Here is a 26,025-nt window from a genome sequence, read left to right as displayed (position 1 = left end):
CTTCTTGTTCAGGATGCCATTTCACTCCACATAGCTGAAGTCGTTTTTTCCTCATTGCTTTAGTGGGGCTGCTTAGAGCCCTAAAACACCACGTGTTGCTATTTTCTGCATCCTTGAAGTAGGATTTTGCCCTCACTGGGTAAAAAGTGCTCCTGTTAATGGATATTCACCCAGTCTTTCCCTACTTTTATGCAATGAAACATTTATTCCAGAATGTTTGTGGTTTCATTCTGGCAGTTATTCTCTTCAAACTCTAATTTGTTTGAAGAATATGGGTCTCTCTTTTGGGGCAATGGAAAATTTGTCTTGCTACACTCTGAAAACTAGGCCTTTGACCTAAGTGCTTCTTTTAAATCACATGTGAACGTGAAGACGTTTTATTCTTGGGATAGAAATCACGCCTTCTTTTTGTTGCAGATTGAAGTGTAACCCTTTGAAAAGTTTTGATGCTCTTATAAAGAGTATTATATTAGGTGCACTCAGTTTTAAGAGTTGCAGGCTCCAGCTTTATACATTTTATGCAGGGATGACACTTTTTTTTTTTTTAAGATTTTTTTTGATGTGGACCATTTTTAAAGTCTTTATTGAATTTGTTAAAATATTGCTTCTGTTTTATGTTTTGTTTTCTTGGCCACGAGGCATGTGGGATCTTAGCTCCCCGACCAAGGATTGAACCTGCACCCCCTGCCTTGGAAGGCGAAGTCTTAACCACTGGACCTCCAGGGAAGTCCCAGGGATGACACATTTTAATGTATGTTTAAATGCGTTTTCTAGGGTCAGCTTTTGGAAGTTGGTTGGAACAATACAGCAAGTGCTCGAAATGACATCCAGAGAAATTTAAACTGCTGTGGGTTCCGAAGTTTTAACCCAAATGACACCTGTCTGGCTGTAAGTACAAAGTATAAAATGTTTTTTGGAGATGTATTGCCTACAGATGCATAATGGTTAACATGGAAGAAGTGGACTTTCTGATGCTGAATTGTACTTTTAAAGTGTTTTTTATATACCAGCATTACATTCAGTGTACACTATTGTATCAATTATCTGTTCTCAAATATCCATCCTGAGGATACTGAATATTCCAGGGCCCAGCCAGACACGGATGCTTTTGGTTCTTTGCCCCTAATTCCTTCCCAGTCAAATCCTCCTAGAACAAGTTGTGAAAGAGAAATAACAGCAGATCAGCAAGTAAATATCTTGGTTTGGAAGCCTATCAGGGTGGTAGGAGGGGAGTGGTCTGTATTAAATTGGGCTTCTCAACCAGCTAAACATCCCCAGGGTGGAGGACACAAGGAACCACCCTCTTTCCTCTCTCCCTTTTTCCCCATCACAACTTCATGCCCTTTCTCTCTGGGAGCTGAGCTAGCGATAGATCAATTAGAGCCATCCTGTTGCCCCAGGCCAGACCACTGACCTCCCAAGTCCAACCCAATCCCGTATGGGGATGGACTTGGAGCTTGGAGCTTGGCTCTCTTGGGAAGTTTACATGTGTTTATATTTTGGGGAAAATCCTATTACCCCCTTGCTGAGCCCTGAGCTGGACATCCCCTTGTTGTGTCCTCTTTTGTGGGTTATTAGTTTTTTATTGCTATATAATACATTATCACAATTTTAGTGGCTAAAACAACACCCGTTTATTGTCTTAGTTTCCCTAAGTCAGGAGCCTGCGTATAGCTTAGCTAGGTCCTCTGCTCATCAGGATCTCACCAGAATGAAGTCAAGGTATTGGCCAGGGCTACAATCTCATCTCAGGTTTGGGGTCTTGTACCAAGCTATTGTTGGTTGAATTCAGCTTCTGGTAGTTGTAGGATTGAAGTCCCATTTTCTTTCTGGTGTCTCTAAGTTCCTAGATGCTGGTCAGGTCTTAACTATACAGCCATCTCACAACATGGCATCAAAGTCAGTGTGAGAATCTCTTCACTTTATTAAGACAGTGTCTTATGTAATGCAGCATAAACATGGGAGTGACAGTGCATCTTTATTCACAAATCCCGTCTGCTCTCAAGGGGTGGTTATTCAGGGCATGTACCCTGGGGGTGGGAATCTTAGGAGGCTTCTTACAATTTTGGACACTACTAAAGAACCGTGGCTCCAAGTTGTATATGATATTCGAGACAGTAATTTTTATGTGGGTGTTTTTTTTTAATCTGCTCGTTATAAATGTACTTTGAAATAAAAGTTCTTTTTTGAAAATTAATACAGAGCTGTGTGAAAAGCAGCCACCAGTGCTCACCCTGTGCTCCAATAATAGGAAAATATGCAGGAGAAGTTTTGAGATTTGTTGGCGGCATTGGCCTCTTCTTCAGTTTTACAGAGGTATGTACAAATAACTCAATATCTTCCGTTCTTTGTCATGAGATTCCTGTTTTACAGGGCAAGAGGGCATGGCACTTAACTTTTGGAATGTATCAGTGGATGTTTTCACTGGGAGCTAGTACTGTAATAGGAGGAGCTGTGGCTTGAAATCAGACGTCACAGATTTAGCACTAAGTTTATATAGGGTGAAGTGCTTGATCATTAAATTATGTAAAATTAAATGAAGATATTAGACTGGGTTATCTCTTGGGTCTCTTCTATTTCTACAGTTGTATGATAAATTATAATTTTGGAATAGGTAGGACATTCACATTGTTTAATATATATTAATGTGTAATAAACACACATTTATATACAGGTATGCTTTGAAAAGTTGCCTTCCAACCCTATCCGCACTCCCCTTTGTTCCTAGCCTTCTAAAACCTGTAGGTAATCGTTGTTATTAATTTCTTACCTATATAACATATATTTGTTATATTAATATATTTACTATATTAATACATTTATATAAATGTCTAAGCAAAACCACACACATATTATTTTGATAATTTTTGAGGAATGCTAATTCCTCGTTGTCTTTATTAAACACTCAATAACTCTGGACATTTTTGATGCATCTGAATTGGCAATATGTATTTAAATTAAAACTTTTTTCTTTAACTCATCAATTCTACTTGCAGTGCTTTATTTCATGGAGATAATTGTATAACTATGTAAAATGAATACACAAGAATGTTTATTGTTTATAATAGCAAACCTTTGGGCCAGCTCATGTTTGTCAATAATGAGCTGGTGAAATTAGAGTTTATTAGACAAGAGCAAATAGTTAAAAAATGCACTGTCTGGGTTGGAAACCTAGTTCTCCTGCTTTATTAACTGTGTGACTTTGGGCAAGTTCCTTAAGCTTTCTGTGCTGCTGTTTCGGCTTTGCAAACAGGCATAATAATGGAAAGCCCCTATTTCATAGGGTTGTTTTGATGCTTAAAGGAGTTAGTATATGTAAAAACTTGTAATATTTAGAAAAATGCCTGACATAATGGCAAGTGCTGTGTGTGTTAGCTGTCATTTTGTAGACATGAGTAAATTATTGATGTACAAGTCCCCATATTATACCCCCTTAAAAAGAGATGATGGGACCCCTGTGATGGCTGTGTTAATTGCCCATGTCACACCTGTTTTAAACAAAGAACAGCATGTGTAGAATAATGCTATTAAGTAAGATTGTGCATATAACTGTGGAAGTATATGGTAGGCTATTGTAAGAATGAGCATTTATCTTTAAAAGGAAATCAGAAAAATCTTAATTGTTTTGTATATTTGAAGTTTACTGTGTCATTTAATTTCTTGCACATTTGATTTTCCCATCAGTATGTCCCTATAATAAGTAATTTCATGGTCAACTTCCTTGTATATATATATTTTTAATCTATATTCCCTAGTTTTTCTTTAGAGTATACCTCCAGAAGTAAAATATGACACGTTCAGTATATGGGCATTTTAAAAGAGTTTGATAAATATTGCCAAATTGCCTTTTGGGGGAGATTCTACCAACTTTTGGTTCAGGCACTAATTCTCGATATTTTTATCTTACAAAATATTTGCCAATTTGATAGGTAAAAATAGTATTACAGTTCTGTTTGCTCTTTTGGAAATGTGACTAGTGAATTTGAAAATATTCATGTATTCATGTGTTTTTGGACCACTGGTATTACTTCTTTTGTGAATTGCCCACCTACTGTCTGTCCTGATCAAGGACCTTTGGATCGCCTGTAACTTAGTCTATGCAAAAAAGGGGAATTTTGTAAAAGAATAGGAGAGCGGGCCTCAGGGCCTACAAGGTGTTTAGAAAAGAGACCTCAAAGCTGGGGCTCACCGGGTGCTTTTAGAAACCCAGGCACCCCAGAAAGCTGCCCACTCACCTTTTATTTCCTCCGTTCCCTTCCTGGCTCCCTCCTCCTCTCATCACTCACTCTACTTGGCTTCTTTGTCCTGCTTTCAATTTCTTTTGCATTTACTTAACTTTTTCATGATTTTTAATTAAAATTTATAGGTTTTACTTTTTATGTGGTTCAGTTTATTGCTTTTTGCCTATATGCTTTATCCAGTTGATTTTTATGTTTAGAAGGCCCTTTCTCATTTTGATTATATATGTTAAAAATGATTAAAGAAATCAGTTTAGGTGATACAAACAAATTTTAACACTTCATGGACAGTCTCCTTTCAGAGAACTGCAAAATAAGGCCGAAGGCAAGGAGCTTTTATAGGATAAAGAATAAGGAAGGGAATAATAGAAAATATCTGATTGGCTGGGACCACATAGTCAGTCTTGTTTGGGGTGAGAAGGCCCAGAGTTGGCTTGGCCTTTGGGGATTGGCTGACTGAATATATTGCACTTCCGGTCAAGAGGAGCATTTACAGGGACACAAAGGTTACCCAAGTTTCGGTTTGCTGATGTGGCACCCTGGATAAGAGCAGCTTCATCTTGGGCCTAGAAATTTATTTCTCTCTGTATAATTAAATATAAAAATACAAAAAAAGTGTATTTTTTGTTTTATCAAGGTATAATTGACAAATAAAATTGTAAGATATTTAAAGTGTATATCATGATGATTTGATATACATATACATTGTGAAAGGGTTTCCCCCTATCAAGTTAATTAACACATGCATCACCTCACATATTTACCTTTTTTTTTTTTGGTGAAAACATTTAAGTTCTACTCTCTTAGCAAGAGAGTAGATTGTACAGTACAATACAGTATTTTGTACAATATTGTATTGTACAATACACTTGTACAATACAGTGTTATCAACTGTAGTCACCACGTTACACATTAGATCTTCTCATTTTGATTGTGTGTGTGTGACATGTATTGAATTTGTGTATATAATGTATATATTACATATATATGTATAAAATGTATGATTAAGATAGCATATTATATATACATAGATGTTTGTGTATATTGTATATTCTAATTCAGTTTCTTTTTCTCCCTTTGAGAATGAAAAATCCGTACATGGCTGTTATTATCAAACTGGAGATAAAGACCAAGCTTAGTATTCACTTTTTTTTTTTTTTTGGCCTCACCACATTTGCGGGGTCTTAGTTCCCCGACCAGGGATTGAACCTGGGCCCCCTGCAATTCCTCCCAGGAATTCTCATTAGTATTCACTTTTCAAAAGAAGTTTTCACTGACATCCCTTCCTACTTTAAGCATATTTTCACTTCACTTTTTCTCAGGAAGGAGCCATCTTACTTCTGGGTTGGTCATGGCATTGATTCAAGAAAATTCATATACCGTTTGAAAACAATCCTGTGCATTTTTCCTTTCTTTCTTTTAAAATAAAACATGGATTTAAAAGTAAAAAAAATTTGTCATAAAAATTTAAAAATATAGGTGGGAAAAAACCAGAATGAGCAATCTCCATACACTCCATTAGCCAGAGTCAGTAATGATCAGAATTTCGCCACATGGTTTCTTTTTTATATCTGGGATTTATTTTGAGAATTTAGTTCTTTTGAGCAGCTCCATTTTCTTCTCATCAGATCACACTGCCTTCAGCTATGCATATATTATTTTAAAAGGAGGTTATTTATTTATTTTTAGTGCAGTTTTAAGTTCACAGCCAAATTGAGAGGAAGGTCCAGAGATTTCCAGTATCTCCCCGCACCCACACAAGCATAGCCTCCCCACTGTCACCATGACTCACCGGATGGTGCATTTGTCACAGCTGATGAAACTACATTGGCACATAATAACACACAAAGTCCATAACCTACATTAGGGTTCACTTTTGGTGTTGTACAGTCTATGAGTTTGGACAAATATCTCCATCATGGTATCATACAGAGTATGTTCACTGCCCTAAAAATGCTCTCTGTGCTCTGCCTATTCATCCCTCCCAGTCCCCGCTGTCTTCTAAAATATTAATCATTGAAGAATATAAACTCATGGGTCTTAGATTTGTAAGGTGTTCTTTCATAGAGTCCTGCTCTGAATTTATACACCATGTCCTTTTGAAACCTAGCTAGAGATTTTTTTTTTTTTCGATACACAGGCCTCTCACTGTTGTGGCCTCTCCCGTTGCGGAGCACAGGCTCCGGATGCGCAGGCTCAGCGGCCATGGCTCACGGGCTCAGCCGCTCCGCGGTATGTGGGATCTTCCCAGACCGGGGCACGAACCCGCGTCCCCTGCATCGGCAGGCAGACTCTCAACCCCTGCGCCACCAGGGAAGTCCCCTAGTTAGCGATTTTAACAGTAATTTATCCAACCTGATATTTTTTGGATAGTGACTATTTTATAGGCTCTCTCACTTTTAAAATGTTTATTTTATTCAATATTTCACAGAATCAGCGATTCTCAGAGTTTGAAGGGATGAGACTAAGTAGCTGATGATTTCCTGACATAGATGAAATAGAAAGATTTCCTTTGAACTAATTGTAATACATGAAAATAAATTTAAACCATCAAAGAAACATTGATTTAGAATCCCCCCAAAAAAGTTATAACAATTAGTACATGTGCTTTGTAGAAAATTTAGAAAATACAGACAATTATGAAGCTGAAAGAGTAAATGTATCTACTAAGTAAAATTACCTCCTCAGAAATCATCATTAATATTTTGTCATATTACCTTCTGCCTTTCTATATTTAATAAATATAAAATAAGTAACAAAGGACATGCCTTTTGCACACTGTGTAGACATTTCATAGAACTGTACTCTGGTGACCTCTTGCATCCTGGGTGTAGGTTCTAGAGTTTATGATCAGGTCAAAGTTACCCTTGAAAATCTTTAAATCATGAGCACCTTTGTAAGCTAAAAATCCAGTAGTTATCTAACTTTGATCTTTTTGCATTTTGGGCATGACCTTTTCATGCTCTCTCTGGGTGTGAGGAGATAGTGATCCAGCAATGGGACACAAGAAGAGGTTGTTTCGTTTTATCACAGCTTAATTGGAGGAATTCTGGTAAAATGTGACCCCAGATTATGAGTATTTTATTTACCCGATAGCTTTGTTTCCCCTAAGAACTGTAACTTACACCATCGGCACGTATTCTGGGGTGATTATAAAAGTATTTAACAAACTCAAAAATTCTAACCAGAAGTTCCCTGTGTGCCGGTATTTCTGAGGCAGGGTCAGGGAAATGATGCTCGGGCAGGCTGAGAGGTGTCAGAGAAGTAGCTGCTTGATAACAGGTGTGTAAGTATTTCAGTACTGTAATAACAAGCATGGCTGAAATGGTAGGTGGAATGTTGTTAGCTTGAGAATGGCCTGTAACACATCAGATTATCATATAAAACAACATACGTAATTAAGAGCTTGGATCCAAGATTTGAATCCTGGTTCTGGCACTCATGACCTGTGTAGCTACTATCCAGTTATTTAACCTCTCGATGCCTCAGTTCCCTCACTGGTAAAATGAGGATAATGACAGTTCGTATCATATAGGGTTTTTGGTCAAATTATATGAAGTTGTGAAATGTGAAGAATAGAGCCAGTCACAAAGTACTCTTCATAGGTTTAAGTAAATTCCTTCCCCCAACCCCCATCATACAGACACCAAACCAGACTTTCCACTTCCTTAAATTAGACTTATGTTTCCTTGATTCAACACAAAGCATAGTTCCGTCAGCCCTTACATGTTATAATAAACATTGCCAGTCATGAGTTTTATAGTAACTCAGAAATTATTATTGTGGTAAATGGAGAAAATTTTAGATTTACCACAATTCTCTACACGTAGTTTCAAAAGCTAATGAGTAGTTATGAAGTCAGGTGAACAAAATTTAGATTAAAAGTTGGCACAGGTCTGAAACGGGAAATATAAGTTGAAATTCATTTTGTTCCATTAAAATTTTGCATCTTATTCAGTCTAAGAATTTTTGATTATTTTAATAAATAAATCAACTTTGAGGTAGCCGAACCAGAATGAACACATTTCTCAATTAAAAAAAAGGCAGGTTATATTGGTTAACTCGTTAGTGAATGTGGTGTGAGAAATGGCACGATAACTACTTATTACTTTTCTAAAAGTATACGTCCCCCTCCCTTGGAGAGGTAGGAATTATGACATTTTTTATGATCTGTGTTGGAAAATGTATTTATTGTAGGATTTTTGTTACTGCTTAAGTTTTGCCAAACTCTGTTTCTGATTTAGCAAAATCTATGATTTTTTAGCTATTAAGACATTTCAGTCTTATTAGCTAATTTGTATCACTTTCCTATTGCCACTCTAACAAGTAATCACAAAGGTAGTAGCTTAAAGCAACACAAATTTATCGTCTTATACTTCTGGAGGTCAGAAGCTTAAAATGGAGACTCATTCTGGAGGCTCTAGAGGAAACCTCTTTTCTTGCCTTTTCTAGCTTCTAGAGGCTGCGTGCACTCCTTGGCTCGACTTTGTCTTGACTTTTCTTCATCTTCAAAGCCAGCAGTGTTGCATCTTCTCTCTCTGAATCTGCTTCCCAGTGCTTCTGTCATGACATCACCTTTTGGCTGTATCTCTGATTTTTGTCCTTCCTGCTTCCCTCTTTTAAGGACCCCTGTGATTACGTCACAGAGCCCACCCAGATAATCTCCCTGTCTCACGAGCTTTAACTCAGTCATGTCTGCAATGTCCCTGTTACCACGTAAGGTTGAATATTTGCAGATTCTGGGGATAATGGTGTGGACAGCCTTGGAGGGCCATTATTCAGCCTACCAATGTTCCTATTACTTTTTCTTAGGATCTCTAATTTGGGTTACATACTACATTTTTATTTATTTTTTTTTTATTTTTTATTTTTTGCGGTACGCGGGCCTCTCAATGTTGTGGCCTCTTCCGTTGCGGAGCACAGGCTCCGGAAGCGCAGGCTCAGCGGCCGTGGCTCACGGGTCCAGCCGCTCCGTGGCATGTGGGATCTTCCCGGACCAGGGCATGAACCTGTGTCCCCTGCATCAGCAGGCAGACTCTCAACCACTGCGCCACCAGGGAAGACCCATACTACATTTTAAAAAGAAATCTCTTCCTCTTTGAACAAATAATACAAAGTGCTTCAGAGGTTCCAGATTATTTTGCTGATAAACTGAGTAAATACACACAACTGTTACTTTCTCTTTCTTCTTTTCTTTTTCCCATTCCAGATCCTGGGTGTTTGGCTGACCTACAGATACAGGAACCAGAAAGATCCTCGTGCTAATCCTAGTGCATTCCTTTGATGAGAAAACAAGAAAAATCTTTCATATTCTGATCTTGTACATTCCCTCTAAGTTAAGCTAATTTGCCTGTTTAAGGAAACAGTATATGAAAAGTTACATAATTGACAGTGAATGATATATTTTTATGTTTCTCTAAATGTTTTTCTTTTTCCATTGCTGAAAAAATCTGAAACTTGTGGTCTCCTCTGAACCTCAGTGGTACCTTGTAATCTACTGTTTTTCACGGTGTCTGGCACTGTCCACTGTGGCCTTTCTTAGCGTTTTTACCTGCAGAAAAACTTTGTATGGCACTATTGTGTTGATCATATTGTGAATCTAAATGTACATCTCACTGGAATAATTAATTGTATGTGGCACTGTGCTGTGTAGATAGTTCCCACTGGAAAAAAGAGTTGAAGTTTATTAAAGCCAGAAAGTATGAGATTCTATTCTGTTAAGTTCAATAAGGGAAATCTAAATTCCTCAATTTTTTTATCCTTTTATTAGGAAAGATGTTGTGGTGAAAATTGTTAACATAAAAGTGATAATTTAGTTCTAGTAGTCTTTCTGATTATACTAATGTACTCTAGAAATAGCTAGGTCTTTAGGAAATTGTGGTTTAGTTTTTGATTTTTACAGGTAAGTGCAAAGGAGAAATGGTTTCATGAATGTTCTAATATGTAACATTTGCCTTCAGCCTTCAAAATGAAATGAGTTTGAGAAATTCAGAAAGTATATCTATATAATCTTGATATTCTTTTATAATAATTTGAAGTCCAAAAGACTGCCTTTTTAATCAAGTTACTATTAATGCATTGGCCCACATAGCAGAAAGATATTTGACTATCTTACAAATTCTAAATACCTCTTCCGTGAAATTTCTCTGTATTGTCACAGCAACTCGTCAAATCCAAGCGTATTTGAATGTGATCTCCCATAATTTGGAATTTAAATAGTATTGTGGTTCTGTATATTATGTTAAAAAATTAAGTATGGAAACCTTTCTTCGTCTATGAATGTTTGAATTAAAAGAAAGTAATGGAAGGATTGATAAATGAATTAAGTGAAGTGGAATTCTTCTCTTTTTTGCTTCGGGTTCCCTTTGACTGACCTAGAGCTGAGTGTTGCTATTTCAGTGTATAATCCAGCCATGGAATTAACTTCCAGCACCAGTAGTCATCCCAAAATCTTTCCTTGAAATGTTTCAGTGTCTATTATTTTCTCCATAGCGATAATTGTTTTTTAAAAGAGAAGTCGCTCATTTTGGGGGGAAAAATATGTAAAAGTTCTTTCCTGTTACTAAAAATTACTAATTTCCTGTCTTATATTTTATGTAGTATATGGTATTTCATTAGTAATTGTTTTGATGGCTTTTAGACCAAGAAAGAGGATAAATAGTTAATCTATAGAATTTTAGAGCATTTTGAGGGTGAGTCACTTACATGCCTCTGGAAGACTGGCTCATCTTTCAAGAAAACTAAATTCCCTTGGTGCAATTCCCATGCTGTTGTAGGGGAAGAAAAATAATTTTTTCTCTGTTCTTCTGAGTTCTTGGCTGAGACCCCGTGTAGCAAATGACAGATAACAAGAGAAACAACAGAAATTTATTAACATGTATACCTCATGTATACATAGGAAATATCCAGAAAAACTGCTTAACTCCTCGAGATGGCTCAAGCCATCATCTTAAATACCACATCTTCAGCTAAAGGCAAAAGAAAGGTGTGTGTGTATGGGAGGGGGGCCGTCAGGAAGCCAGTTACGGGAGGTTACTAGGAGAGACACAGTAAATAAGGATAAGGTTTGTTAGCGGTTTTAAGCCAGTGCCATTGATAAAAGAGTTTCTTGTGATTTGGAATCATCCTTTTCTTCCTGGTACAGAGAAGGAGACACCTTCACAAATGGAGATTTAAGTGTAAATTTACCTTACAGAAGAGTAAATTTCTACTCTGTTTTCAGAGCTTCTCCTGTCTGTTCTTTCTCAAAAATAATCAACTCAAAATAATCTTAATGCCGAAGAGGCACATTGTGGGGTGGCGTATTCTGCCCTCTTTCAATTTCATATTGAGCTCTGGGCGGCCGTATAAGTGTTGCCACTTGTACCATAAGATGAGATTGTAAGTGACTCATGAAAGAAGTGAGATTTTTGGACTCCGTCTTCCTTTAAGGCATTTTGTATTTTCCTGGTTTGCTTTGTTGCATTTTGAAGTTTCCATGAAGTTCTGGAATTTCCTACTAGAACACTTTTCTTGGTGTGAATGATTTTATGTGGCAAGGGCTGTTCCAGAGAGAACCAACCCATAGCCTTGGTTTGTACTCTAATTGCAATGGCCTTATTTAGGTCACCCTAGTTACAGACCAGGGACTGAGAAGCAAGAATCTTTAGGACTACTAAACTCTGAATACTGTCCCGAGTTCCGAATGGCTGCTGGTGAGCCTGCCGAGGTCAGGCTGATCCCAGGATGACAGGAGGGCCACTGCCTCTTGTGCACAAAATGTTGCCACAAACACATTTTGTGTCCTCAGAGGAGGGTACGTTTCAAGTCAGGGTCTGTCCTGGAGCGGTAACAAATGTCTGTAAGGCCAACTCAAGACTCCAGAGCTTCTTTCTTCTAAACCTAGCATTTATTAAAAAGCAGACAAACAAAAAACCTATTTTAAAAAATTCTTTCATTCTCTGTGGACTTATTTCATTTAGAGAAATGTTTCTCAGAACATTTACCCACTCAGCCTTGATGTTAAAGTTGAAATTTTAGAAAATATAAGGCTAATACAAAGGGAAACAAAAAGTTAGGTTATAAATTCTGGAAATCCAAGCTCATATAGCTTAAATTCATCTCAGCTACTGTGTTATCTAAGCGACAGTGAGTTTGTGAAAACCAGTTATGCATGTTCAACCTAAGTAATATGCTGCTGAATGGAACCTTTCAGAAGAAAAAGAAACCAGAAGGGTGGCTTTTAGTTCTTAGTTTCTTCAGCCAAAAACCTCCTCCCACAGTTTTTCTAAATATTTGTTTAACCCTGTTTGAGTTTTTCATCCTTTTGAAAATGCACTGACTAAATATATGAAACTGTTTCACCCTTTAGCTGGTACTGAGAAAGTTAGAATCACGTTTTTACATAGTATTTTCTAGGGGAAAACCACTTTTGGGCATCATGATTATACAAATAGGATCATTCACATATCAGTTGTTTTATTGCAGATGACAATAAGGTTAAAGACCAAGTTGTCCAGGTTTCTGGATAAGTGAAGGGATTTGTGTAAAGTTGTTCTGCACTTGGTATGTTTGGGTCTAGCAGTTAACTTTTACACCAGGCTCTCTATGCCAGATGCAATTACAAGGTGGGTTTTCAATGAATGTTTTCTAAACAATTTTAAAGGGGCAATGCCCTTCACCCCACACCTCCACCTGACTCCAGAGGGAGAGGGAGGGAGAAAGAGAAAGAGAAAAGAGACCACAGCTTTTCATGTTGAATTTTATCTGGAATGTCATGATCACAATTGTAGTCGTTGAAATGACTCTTGAAACAATGGGAAAGGGGAAGAGCAGCCCCCCTTATACCATGTGCCAGGCTGCTTCTCCGGTCCTCTTCTCTGCTGAGGAAACTCAGCTTTTGGAATTCATTTTCAAAGAAGGGCTTGAGGGAGTTCCCTGTGAGTGAAAATATATGTCAAAGAACGGACTTTGACATCACTTGGAGGGTGAAACCGTTTCTGCTTACTTTTGGGATCTTGCTTTTGACAGGTCGATGATGTCACAACTTGACAGGTGGCCTCTTAATAAGTTAGGCTGACTTCATCTGGACTTTGAAGTCTGCCTCACTGGTGGGGTACTGGAAAGTTTCGTGCTTGCCTTCGAGCTCTTTCTCTTCTCCCTCCAGCTCCCATTCTCAACAGTGATTACTAAATACGAGGACCTCAGTACCTACTTAGGATTACTGGAGGCATCGAACAAGCAAAAAACCAAAGCAGAGATAGCTGGTTATAGGTGATCGTTTGAAGAAGACCGCGGTTCTAAAACAGGTAATAAAGGTTTAGTCAGGTATGTTGATCATGTATGTAAATGACTTTTACAGATGACTTTTGTCACTCATTTTTCAAAGTTAGTCCTCTCCCTCCTACCCTCAGATAAAACTGATAAAAAAAAAATTAAGGTGGTAACATATACATAGAATAAAATGTATCATTTTAACTGTCTTAAGTGCATAGGGGGTTCAGTGTTATTAAGTACATTCACATTGTTGCACAACTGTCACCACCATTCATTTCTAGAAGGTTTTCATCTTCCCAAACTGAAACTTTGTATCTGTTAAACAGTAACCCCCTCATTCCTCCCTCCCCTCAGCTGCTGGCAACTACCATTCCACTTTATCTGTATGAACTTGACTGCTCTAGATACCTCATCTTAGTGAAATCAGACAGTATTTGTCCTTTTGTGACTGGTTTATTTCACTTAGCATAATGTCCTCCATGTTCATCCATATGTCAGAATTTCCTTCTTTTAAAGGCTATGGAATATTGCATTCTATGTAAAGCACATTTTATTTACACATTCATCCATCAGTGGCTATTTGGTTTGCTTCTACCTCCCAGCTATTGTCAACAATGGTGCTGTGAATGTGAGTATACAGATATCTGTTCGGGTACCTACTCAGAAGTGGAATTATCAGATTGTATGGTAATTCTGTATTTGTTTTTTGAGGAACGGTTATATTTTTTTCATAGTGGCTGTACCATTTTACATCCCCCCCTAGGTTACCAACATTTTAATTCAGCTGTTCAAAATAATACTCTAGTCTTAAGGCATTCTTCCATTTCTCTCTCAAGAGATGCTCTCACTTAAATTTATTTAAACACAAAGGAAAGATTGTGAGATGACAGTAAAGGGTTTGGTAGAAAGAGCAGGCATTGTTAACATTTCCATGAGCTTAAAACAACCATTTTTATGTTTGCAACTTCTCTTTCTAACCTTTGTTAAGTACACATGTCCTATAGTTGCAATTATAGCATAGAAATTCTTAAATTCTTTTTCACTTACCCTTTTTGTTTCTCTGTGATGTTTATAACTTATAGATGACAACATAGTGCACTTTGTGTTAATTATGTATTCATTAGATTTGGAGGTGGCCCCTTTCTTTGGGTATGTTTAAATAATGTTGCCATTGGCATCTTCACAGAACAGTTTCTCTTGAATGATTTTCTTAGGACAAATTCCCAGAAGTAGAGGAGACTGGGTCAAAGTTGATCAATTTTTTTTTTTTTTAATGACTATTGCTCTGTCACTTTTCTAAGGGAGACTCATTTTCCTTGCAGCCTTGACATTTGACTTCTCAGAGATGTATTTATATTTTAAAAAGTATATGGGTGGCTAAAATAGCATGTCATTCAATAAATTTTAAGGATTTAATCTTATTTCACATCAGCCCAATTTAAAAAAGAAACTATTTTGCTGTACAATAAAGGAAACCTGAAGAGCTTAGAAGTTGTCATTCAAAATATTTGTTTATACACGTGGAAACTGTTTTTTTCCTCCAGTTAACCCTCAGAGAGCTTTCTAAATGGGATATTTTACCTTTTTAAGTACATGTAGCTTACCTACTTACAAGGAGGGCACCCAGTCCCTCTGGTGATATTTTTGCTGAGGATTTATATGTCATTAAATCAACAACATAGGTTTCTGTTGCAGAGCTCTTTGACAGTACTGTGTGAGGGAAAAGTATTTTAAAAATATTAACTGGGGAAAGTTAATAATGCCAAAGAATCTATTCAGAAAAGGCTGTATCCAAACAAACAAACAAAAAAAGTTAATTAAGACAAGCAATAGATAACCAATAGACAAAGCATTGCACAGACTGTCGCAGCCATTCAGGGGCCAAAGAACGCAGTGGGGTTGGGGTGATAAAGGAATTTTATCTAACAATGAATGTGAGAGTAAATATGTAGTGAAGTAATGAATACATGGTTCTAATTTTTATTAGCAGAATAAAGAGTTAAAAGTAGTTAAAGTGCTCCCCTATCTGATGGCACCTCCTCTTTCACCTCTTCCAAAGATAAGTAGTAACCTCTGATCTCTACCCCATGGACATGATGTCAGTGCCCTTTGCTCTTGACCCAGCAGGTCACATTTGGGTGAAGAAGATGGGAACATATCAACTGAATTTATTCCCGGCCAGTACTCTAAAACCTTAAGAAAACAAATATATTATGAGTTTAATTTTCACAATTTCATTAGGGTGTGTTTAAGGATACAGATGTTCTTTGAATGACCTTTTTTTTTTTTTTTGTGTGTGTGGTACGCGGGCCTCTCACTGCTGTGGCCTCTCCCGTTGCGGAGCACAGGCTTCGGACGCGCAGGCTCAGCGGCCATGGCTTACGGGCCCAGCCGCTCCGTGGCATGTGGGATCTTCCCAGACCGGGTCACGAACCCGTGTCCCCTGCATCAGCAGGCAGACTCTCAACCACTGCGTCACCTGGGAAGCCCTGAATGAACTTTTTTTTACAAAATTAGTCTTCTGAAGGAGAAAGCTACCTGCCAGAGGCTTTCTCAGAGAGCAAAATCTAACTAAAACTGGATTGCTAAATTCAAGAGTGTCCACTGGGGTTTCTGGCCAGGGTGAGGAGGGGTGGTCTTCAATTAGGTATTGATTTTCCTGGGATGCCTTTGTAGATATTCTTTCACACTAGAGCGTATTGTTTGATACTTCTGTTGTTCAAGCTCATGCCTACTTTTAGTCACCCAGTGAGAAACTGTAGCGAGATGAGGTGATAACTTTGTTTTTGGGCTTTGTTGCTTGAACTAGGTTTGTCTTGTCCTCTTTTGGAACATTTTGTGTGTATGAAAATCCTATTTGGTGAATGAACCGAATAGCTTTTCTGTGAAAGACCAAATTGGGGGAAAAAAACAGTTTGAACACCCCTAAAAGGATTTATTTTTAAAAAAATCATGGCTCACTATCATAGTATAAGATATTGTTTTCATGCATGTATACTTAAGACAAAATTTTAAAAAAGAGCTGTTGTAACATGAAACCATCATCTAATCAGTAGGTTCACCAGTGCTTCTGCCTTCTCCACAGTCTTCTAAAATCTCCTCTGGTTCCAAGTCTCAAGGCCCAACACAAAGGGAGGAGCTTGCAGATTTTGTCTTTTCTCTACAATTCAGTCTTCAGGAACTTGAGAGCTTTCCTCATGTTGTCAAGCACTAATGTGGGAAAAAGTTATGAGAGTCAGCACATCATCAGAAATCACATTGATAGATATAGGATGAATGTTGGTAACCTTGTAAATTTTTTTCTAAAAGTATGTGAAATGGCTTTTATTATTATAATCTAGTTCTCTTCCAATGTTTTTTAACTGCCTTGTTTTACAAGGCACGGTGATATTACCTGTGCGGAATACCTGCCTTTAAGGAACCCAAAGTCTTATTAAGATCTATACTGTTATCTCAGGAATGGTCAATACATTTGGCATGTGCTTCCCTTGGCGCACCCAGAACCTACTGGAGACATTGATAATGGACCAGGACATTCTTTCCTGCTGCCCAGACACAACCTCATAATCCTTCCCAGCATAACGTTCTAGGTTGGTGCCACCCAACGGAAATTTCTGTGATGATGAAAAATAGTCAGTGCCTATTCACTGAGTACTTTAAATATGGCTACCGTGTCTGAGGATCTGAATTTTAAAACCTTAATTAAAACAGCTACATGTGACTAATGGCTGACATATTGGGCAGTGCAGGTCTACATAGTCACTAGTCATTGAGTGAATTGGTTCTTATGACAAGACTCAATTTTCTTCCCAGAAGGACTAATTAGATGTCACAACTAGATACAGTCTCCCATTGAGGTGCTTCATCTGCCTTGAGTCTCACACTTTTTTTGTTTTTCATGTTATGGCAACCCCAGGGGAAGTCAGTATCTTGGCAACTATTTGGAACCATCTTTCTTACTGATCTTTAAAATTGAACTTGAATTCAACTTTAATAAGCTGAACTAAATTATTTCACTTTTGTTACTTGGAGAAAAGCATTTAACAAAGCACGCAGATTGCTGCTATTGCTATTGTAATGGTACGATTACTATTGCGCTCAGGTCTGTGGTAGAAGGAGTTAAGTGAGCCTAAGAGAAACCTGAAAAGGAGGTAATATGATCCTAGGATTCTCCTAGAGGAAAAGATACCTAATCTAAATAACTCATCTTTAATTGAGTTTTTAAAAAAGTGAGATCAATGCTTGAATGTAATTTGCTGGAGGACACAAGGCCAGTTAGGGTCAGACTGGTTCTCTGGGGTCTCTGAGCACAGCTTTTTCTTCCCTCCCCATGTGAGCTCTCCTTCCAGTACAGCAGTGAAACAGATGTTCAAAGGAGGTAACACTTACATAGAGCCATATCCGAAGGTTCGTAAGCATAGAGACGATTTGAGTATCTTCCAGTGATGTCGGCTCTAACTGTCAGGGATGGGTCTACAAAGAAAAAGCCAAAGGGAATGGAGTACTATGTTTCAAAATAACCCCTATTGCATGATGAAGCCTACATGTTTATCCATATCCCATTGAAAAGAACACAGTGTGTCCTGCTGGATGAGATTCTACTCCATCCAGTCTGCAACCTGGCCTCTGCAGCTGGTACCCAAAGCCAAACTGGGAGCATTCAAGAGCCGTGCAGTGCTATTTGTGGAAAAGGTTAAGAACCCTGCTGCCCTATCTATAGTAACCTGAAAATAGGATAATATACATTCTTGGGATGGTGTTTTGTTTTTTGGTGAAAACATTGGCATTCTCTACTAAAGAATTATTTAAAATTTTTGAAATGATTATATTGTAATTGAAATATGTTACCAAGAGCAACCTGGATAATTAGGAACTCACATCAAATGCTAGTTTTCCAAACCAAAGTTTTTTTTTGTTTGTTTTTTAAATGAATAAAAGAATGCAAGCCCTTAAGACCAGCCAAGGTGAAATAAGTGTGTAGTTTTTTTACTTTATTGTTAAGTAGCTGCATTTTAAAAATAGAGATTTAGGCATCTTCCCTTATACGTATATTCCTAAAGGTTTAAATCCTTTTTTTTTTTCGTGTTTTATATTTACTTGAAGTTATCAGTTAATGAGGAAAAAAACAGGTATAAATAAGATGCATCCAGAAGGGAGGTAGTAGGATATGCAAAGGCCTAGCAACCTTGCCTTGAGATAAGTGATTGAAGGAGACTATGGGCCGTGTCCTGAGAATTAGATGAAGAGGAAAGATGAGGCCCAGCCACATGGATGCCAAGTCTGTCACCTGAACTTGATGGGACAATCCCTGTCGTTTCAGAATGTTGGACTAGGACCAGCAGACTTAAATTACAGGACTTTCGTTTGTTCAAGAAAGACTTAAGACCTACTCTACTTCTGCTCGGTGTAGAGGATACAGACACAGGGTCTCATCTTTATAGTACAGTGACATCAGAAAAGCTTTTTCACCTCCCAAGCACTGGCTTACAGCCTCAGCTGCACAGTGGAGTTATCTGCAGAGCTTTCAAAGACTGCCACCTGCGTCCTAGCCACTGAGATTCTGATTTAATTGGTTTGAGGTGTAACCTGGGCAGCTTGATGTTTAAGATCTTCCAGGCAATTCACATGTGCAGGCCTCGTGGAGAACTACTGAGCCGGAAGGAGCAAGCTGCCTGGGACCTAGTTCTTATGACGGAAGGAATTGAACGGGGGTTAAAAAGCCCTTAGACAGGAGCACTCTGAAAAGAATTCCTGCACAGGGTGTGACTGGATGACCTATAAGGGCCCTTTCATTTAAGGGTCTAAATTTTCTAAATCGTAACAAAACCAAATCTGTAAGATTAGCTCTAGTTCAGCCTTCCTCCTTTTCTCCCTTCACTTTTTCTTGCCCCCGTTTTATAGGTTAGTGTGAACTTGGATGCCTTACAGAGCTGATCTGCTTGATCCGAGTGAGCTCTGCTATGTGATGGATTTAATTGTGGATTGCCCTTTTATCAGTATCACTTTGATCAAAGCCAAACTCAGTTCATTTGTTCAGTCATTTAACAAATACTTATTGTGAGCCTTCCACAGGGTCATGCTGAAAATATGATGGTGAGCTGAAGAAGATCTAGTCCCTGCCACATGGGGGGGGCAACATTTATTCAACAATCACCCAATAAATACAAAATTAAAACTGAGGAAAGAGTGACCATTGAGAGGAACATGGTGCCACAAGAGCACATCGTGGGAGTTTGAGCAGGTCAGTGAATGACAGTGATTAACCAGGTGACCTGGGGGTACCAAGGGGGGAAGCAGAAAAGCTTTCCAGCAGAGGGAACGGCACGTGAAAAGTACCAGTGGCCGGAAGGAGCATGTCTCCTTTGATTTTTGTTTCTTTCAGCCCATATTCATAACTTGCCTAGAAATAATGATCAGAAAAGTCAGAAAGAAAAATCCAGCACAGGAATCAAAAGTTTGCCTGATTAAATATTTACAGACCTGATACAATTCAGGGAAATGATTAATACGTTTAAACAGTTAACAGGGTGCTTCTTTCTCAGGTGTACTTGTGGCAGAAGATGAGAAGTTAGAATTAGCAGATGAAGAAAAAATGTCATGTACGGAAATAGGTAGAAGCTTGCATTTCCTAATGAAAATAGGTTGTGAAACTGAAAGTTAAACCTCCCCAGTAGAGCTTCGTTGTGGCCTTGGCCATGGTGGAGCAGCGCGTGACGGTGTGGAGGACAGAGGCAGAGATGTGGCGGCACTTGTGCAATGTTCAGAGTGTGTTTCATCTCATTGTCACTTTCACTTACCAACAAACATAATCCTGGGGACGTACTGGCCATCAGGAGAAAGGTGTTTGTCAGTTGTTTCATACTAAGATTTAAAAAAAAGCAGCTTTCAGTTTGTTTATATTCTTCAGTTATTTTCAAACTTGTTAAAACAGTGTGTCCATTACTGGGCTAGGCATATATATATATATTTTTTGTGCGGTACACGGGCCTCTCACTGTTGTGGCCTCTCCCGTCGCGGAGCACAGGCTCCAGACGCGCAGGCTCAGCGGCCATGGCTCACGGGCCCAGCCGCTCCGCAGCATGTGGGATCTTCCCAGACCAGGGCACGAACCCGTGTCCCCTGCATCGGCAGGTGGACTCTCAACCACTGCGCCACCAGGGAAGCCCTGGGCTAGGCATCTTAAGACACTATAAGGCACACCTTTAACACAGAGAGTTTATAATATAGATGGGGAGGCAAGTTACATGCATGAAATAATAAGACAGAGCAGCCTGTGAGGTAGAACATGAGGTAAAAAGCTGATGCATGTGGTGAACAAAGAGCCAGAAAACTCAGTAAGGGAGAATTTGGAAGGAATACAGTGTTTGGGGAAGGAGCTTGGATGAGGTAGGAGGAGCTAGCATAATGAAAAAAAAAAAAAAGAAAGTCATTTTTAGAGAATCTGCAAAAACAGGATTATCTTGAGAATTCGTTTATCCATTTATCATTTTTTAATTTTCTTTGTTTAACAGGGAGATACAGGTAGGAAAAGGAATATTTAGGATCCAGGGGGTGAAATGTTATGATGAAGGATATACAGGTGCATTGGATGCCCAGAGCAGGACATTTAGCTTTATCTGCAGGTTCCGCTAGGACTTTCTGAAGTGGGTAAAGAGGAATCTTTAAAAAGTAAATAGGATTCAGTTATATAGAAAAGGAGGTCACTCCAGGCAGTGGAGGGGGGAAGATTATACAAAGGTAGAGGAAAGGCCTAGCACTTTATATAACCAAGTGTTTGGATGGGACTAAAGGATAGGGATACCTGAGGCGGTAGTGAGAGAAGATGCTAGAAAGCTACTTCAGGGGCTGCCTTGTGACTGGCCTTGAACACCATGCCACAGTGTTTACATCTGCTCATAAATAAATAAGAACCACTGAGACTGTCATACAGAGTGAAGTAAGTCAGAAAGAGAAAAACAACTATCATATAGTAACGCATATATGTGGAATTTAGAAAAATGGTACAGATGAACCTATTTGCAAAGCAGAAATAGAGACACAGACATAGAGAACAGATGTATGGACACCAAGTGGGGAGAGGGGGGTGGGACGGATTGGGAGATTGGGGTTGACATAAAAATATACACTACTACGTATGAAGTAGATGGCTGGTGAGGGCCTACTATATAGCACAGGGGGAAGAAAAAAGAAGGTACAATCTGTTTGTAGGACACATATTAAGTTAACCTTAGAAATGCATTCCAGTATACATTAGGGGCAGACAAATACTGTTTGATTCCACTTATGTGAGGTACCTACAGTAGTCAAATTCATAGAGTCAGAAAGTACATTGGTAGATGCCAGGGGCCAAAGGGGGACGGTGGGGGGAGTGGGGAGGGGGAATGGGGAGTTAGTGTTTAAAGGGGACAGAGCTTCAGTTTAGGAAGGTGAAAAATTCGGGAGATGGATGATGGTGAGAGTTGTGCAACAATGTGAGTGTACTTAGTGCCACTGAACTGTACAGTTAGATATGGTTAAAATACTATGTTTTATAGTATGTGACTTTTATCACAATAAAAAGAAAAAATATTAAGAAAAAAAGAACCACTGGAGGGGTGTTAGAAGTGCCATGATTGCAATTTGGTTTTTAGAGTGATTACCCCGACAATCATGTGGGATTAGATGGGATTTATTTTGTAGGCAGGGAGCCACTTAGTAATACTGCAATAAGCTAGGCAAGGTGAAAAACTCTTAGGCTAAAACAGCGGTCCTCAATTGATAGGGAAGTGACCAATAGCAGGAATATTTCAAAGTTAGAACCACAGGGCTTCTTGACTGCCGGAGGTGAGTGGGAGGCTCAAATCTAGAATAACACTCTAATGGAATAAGGAATAGAGAAAAAAGAGCTTTTTGAAAAACCTGGGCCTCACTGATCAATTCGGTGTTGAACGTGTCGAGTTGAAGCTGATTACGAGATTTCTGGAACTAGGCTGTGTGCATAAGTTGGAAGCTGTTGCGTGTTTGGGGAAGATGTGGGAGTTATCGGTAAGCAGGCATTGATTAATGGCCGATGAAATTGTCCATAGAGAATATAAAATATAAAAAGAGAAGTAGATCAAGTAGAGACTCATGAAGTCACTCATATTAAGGGGTAGAAAGAGGAAGAGGTGCCTTGGAAGGGAGGTGAGGAAGAACCGCTGGTGTGGATGCTCCTTGAAAAAGCCAACTTGTCAACCTGGAAAGAGGATGACAGAGAGAAGCTTCAGGGACATACAGTTAGGGAGAGTAGTTTTCTGAGTAGTTTACTGATTGTTTGCTCTCAGAAGGAAAGTGGATACCGTTTGTATACCAAGCAGAAGAACTTGTAAAGGCAGAAAGCTTGACCATCAGGAGGGGTGGTGATGGTGAAGTAGGACGGGAAAGCATGAGGCCACAGCACGTGTGGAAGGAGAGCCATCTCTTCTGGGGAGAGATGGCACACGGACTAAGAATGGGTGGAGAGCAGCCAGGACTGCAGGCGAAAGGGGCACAGCAAGGAATTTTTAATGACAAAAACGTTCCACTTATTACAGCAGCAGAGAAATTCTGGACCACAGGAGAGTATTTTTCAGACAACTTAAAATTATTAATTGCTAAATAAAAATGTAGACATGCAAGAAATAAAATCTTTCCTCATTGTAATCTATGAGATGAGATATTTGGAGCACATCCCCGTTAATGCAGTATGACTAAGATGTATAGGGAAAATGAACCATCCATTTCAAATTGTAAGCCACAGAGAAATGGCAGGATGAAGAGTAAACTTACAACTAGATTGAGGAGGACAAACTGCTCTGCCAATTTCTGAATTTCTTTATTTTCAGCAAATACCTTCTTTAAAGCTATAATATAAAGAAAAGATTGTTAAGCATTCATTTCATCACCAGTCAAAACCATTATTCTCCGTTGGATTTGAAGTTGAACTGTATTTGTAATACAATATTCAGCTCCGCCCTTTCTGCAAATGGTTAGTGAAGTAATATCTAGGCCATTGACTAGCTTTGCTTCGCTACTGACTCATCCAATCATTCATTCATTCATCCCTTAATTTTTTTACCTATATTTACTGAGTGGTTACTATGTGGCAGGACTGTTTCATGTACTGGGAATAGAGCAGTGGGGGAAAAAAAATAATGTGCTTCCTTCATAGAGCTCAAATGCTTGTGTAGGAGACAGGTCATAAACAAGGAAATAATTTTAGGTGGAGATAACAGTACTTTGAAGAAAAATAAAGCAAAGCAAGAGGTTTAAAAGCTACAGAGTGGTTAGGGTAGACTTCTTTGAGGAGGTGACATAGAAATGAGAGGGCGCTGCATTCTGAGATGTTAGGGTTATGTCACACATGGCAGAGGGGACTGCAAGAGCAATAGCCGTGAGCTGGGAATGGGTTTGGATGCTTTGAGGGAAAGCACAATGGCCAGGCTAGATGCAGTGGAGGGAAAACACGGCGAGAGTGGTAAGAAAGGAAAGGCAGCCAGGGGCCAGGTCATGTCCAGCCATTCGGGCCATGATCAGCAATCTGGATTTAATTTTACCTGTGATGAGAAGCCACTTGAGCACATGAGTGTTAGGATATGATGGCTTCCGTGTGGAGAACTGACTGTCGGGTGACCAGGTAGGTGCCTGTTACAGATCAAGGCAAGATCTAAACTTGGTTTGGATGAGGGCAGTAGCAGTGAGGCAATCGGAGGTGGCTGGATTTGGGCAGGACCTACATAATATATGGGGCCCATTGCAAAATGAAAATATGGAGCCTCTTGTTCAAAAATTATTACGAATTTTAAGACAGCAACAACAGAGCTTTACAAGCATAGGAACCTACTAAGCACTGGGTCCTGTGTGACTGCACAGGTGGTGTGCCCATGAGGCTGGTGCTGGCTTTCAGATAGATGGTGAAGATAAAGCAATGGTATTTGCTGATGTATTGGATATGAGATGTAAGAGAAAATAAGTCAAGGATGAATTCTAGAGCTTGTTTTTTCAAAATGTGAACCAATGGCTAATACAAACTGTGGAAATATTTGAAGTTACTTTAAAATATGTTTTTACTACATAAAATATTCTTTTAAATTCAGCTGTGCTAGGTGCTAAGGATGTAAAGATGAGTGATCTGGACCCTGGCCCTAGAGCTAAAAGCCTATAAAGAAAATTATATTTAGAAGTATAAATTACCTTGACTGTGTGGGCATTCATCCAAGTGATGAATAATCATCAAGGGTTTATTGCTTTAAGAGACAAAGAGAGATTGGATCATCTTTAATGAGTAGGATTTCATGTGTAGCTAAAGATCACTAGATGGTGCTCTTGAGAGCTTTGAGGGAATTCTGTAAAACTTGTCTTTACCTTGTCTTAGATTTGTGTAAAGCTTCTTCATATGTCTGAGTCCAGATGAGTTGATCGCCCCAACCTAGAACAAAATGAACCAGTATATTTAAAGTGATTATATTCTCAGGTCCAAAGCTGTTGAAAAGCACTGGTAAAGCTGGGATCAGTATATACTTGATGCTAAAGAAGAGCAAAAACCTCTAGAGAAAGCAGAAACAATGATAAACTTGGATCAATCTAGAACCAACACATAAAAAATATGCTCAGCACACAACTCTCGGCTCTGAGTGTTAAATCTTTACCAATTGAGTATAACTGGAGGCCGACAAGAAGCTGACTCCTACCTCTGGAGAGGGTCTGGGGCAGTTTGGGTTGAGAGTCCTTTGTGTCCTTCTTAGCTCCTGGTTTGACTGTGGTTTCTTTGGCCAGAGTGTAGGAGAGGGCCACAAGTAGCAAGAATGCTGACACTGAAATCTTCTCCATGGCAAATCTGATATGGAAGACAAACAGATAAGCAAAAAGTCAATAAAACAAAAGAGAATTAGCAGTTTTCAAAATCTTCAGATTGTAGCACAACCATGGGATACAACAGGAATTGAGGCTTAGATGAGATTGAACACGTGCAATTGGAGTAAAAAACTACCTTCCACAGAATTTTCCTGAGAATACATAGTATGAATATCTATCTACCATCTATCTATCTATCTATCTATATCATCTTCTACCTCTATATGCTATAGATAAAATATGAAGATCTCCATAGAAATCGACAATATAGAAATAGATATATTTCTATAGATATATATCTGTATCTATATAGAAATAGATATATTTTAAGAAAATAAGTAGATAGATGTATATATTCTTATAGCTAAGGGAATTTGCTTTTAAATTTATATTTAAAAAATTGTAGTACTGGAAAACACCTTAAGGGTTATATCCTCTTTTCCCACCTCCCCGTTGTCTCATTTTGTAGATGAAGAATCTGAAATTCAGAGAAGTGAAGACTCATGAGATGGGCATAGAACCGAGGCTTTTGGATTGTGCCGTTTTGCAATGCTGGCTCCCATCTTCCCATCCTGAAAAAATTCCCCTAAACATACATACTTCTTTAACATTTTGTTAAAATGAGGACACTGCCAATGAAGAATAAGATCTGAGTAAAATGATTTATTTCATTTCGAAACTG

At 38.7% G+C, this 26,025-nt stretch overlaps 2 protein-coding genes across 2 annotated transcripts in view; one reads left to right on the top strand and one right to left on the bottom strand.

Moving 5' to 3' along the window:
* TSPAN13 (tetraspanin 13) overlaps positions 1–10,552 on the top strand; it is a 34,128-nt gene extending 23,576 nt beyond the window's left edge. The window contains exons 4-6 of the mRNA XM_029233390.1: positions 775–888; positions 2,203–2,316; positions 9,448–10,552. Of these exons, the coding sequence (XP_029089223.1) occupies positions 775–888; positions 2,203–2,316; positions 9,448–9,522 (303 nt within the window). The 3' untranslated portion in view covers positions 9,523–10,552. The remainder of the gene's footprint in view (positions 1–774; positions 889–2,202; positions 2,317–9,447) is intronic.
* A 5,407-nt stretch (positions 10,553–15,959) lies between these two features.
* On the bottom strand, positions 15,960–25,510 carry AGR2 (anterior gradient 2, protein disulphide isomerase family member). The gene is made up of 6 exons (XM_029233392.1): positions 25,181–25,510; positions 24,855–24,918; positions 24,684–24,736; positions 23,280–23,353; positions 20,291–20,354; positions 15,960–17,966 (listed from the first exon to the last, which is right to left on the bottom strand). Exons 1-6 carry the CDS (start codon positions 25,317–25,319, stop codon positions 17,863–17,865), a joined length of 498 nt encoding a protein of 165 aa, XP_029089225.1. The 5' UTR covers positions 25,320–25,510; the 3' UTR covers positions 15,960–17,862.
* Positions 25,511–26,025: the final 515 nt, after the last annotated feature.

The sequence above is a fragment of the Monodon monoceros genome, unplaced genomic scaffold (assembly GCF_005190385.1).
Source record: "Monodon monoceros isolate NGI ecotype Baffin Bay Population unplaced genomic scaffold, NGI_Narwhal_1 Super_Scaffold_2, whole genome shotgun sequence".
Classification (NCBI taxonomy): domain Eukaryota; kingdom Metazoa; phylum Chordata; class Mammalia; order Artiodactyla; family Monodontidae; genus Monodon; species Monodon monoceros.
This window is presented reverse-complemented; position numbering and strand designations above follow the sequence as displayed.

Excerpts from the sequence above, each read along its gene's own strand:
- AGR2 (XM_029233392.1), bottom strand. The coding sequence starts at position 25,319 with ATGGAGAAGATTTCAGTGTCAGCATTCTTGCTACTTGTGGCCCTCTCC. Across the intron at positions 24,919-25,180 it reads GCCCCAGACCCTCTCCAGAG|GTTGGGGCGATCAACTCATC; the intron begins GTAGGAGTCAGC and ends ATTTTGTTCTAG. Across the intron at positions 23,354-24,683 it reads TGAATGCCCACACAGTCAAG|CTTTAAAGAAGGTATTTGCT; the intron begins GTAATTTATACT and ends TTTATATTATAG.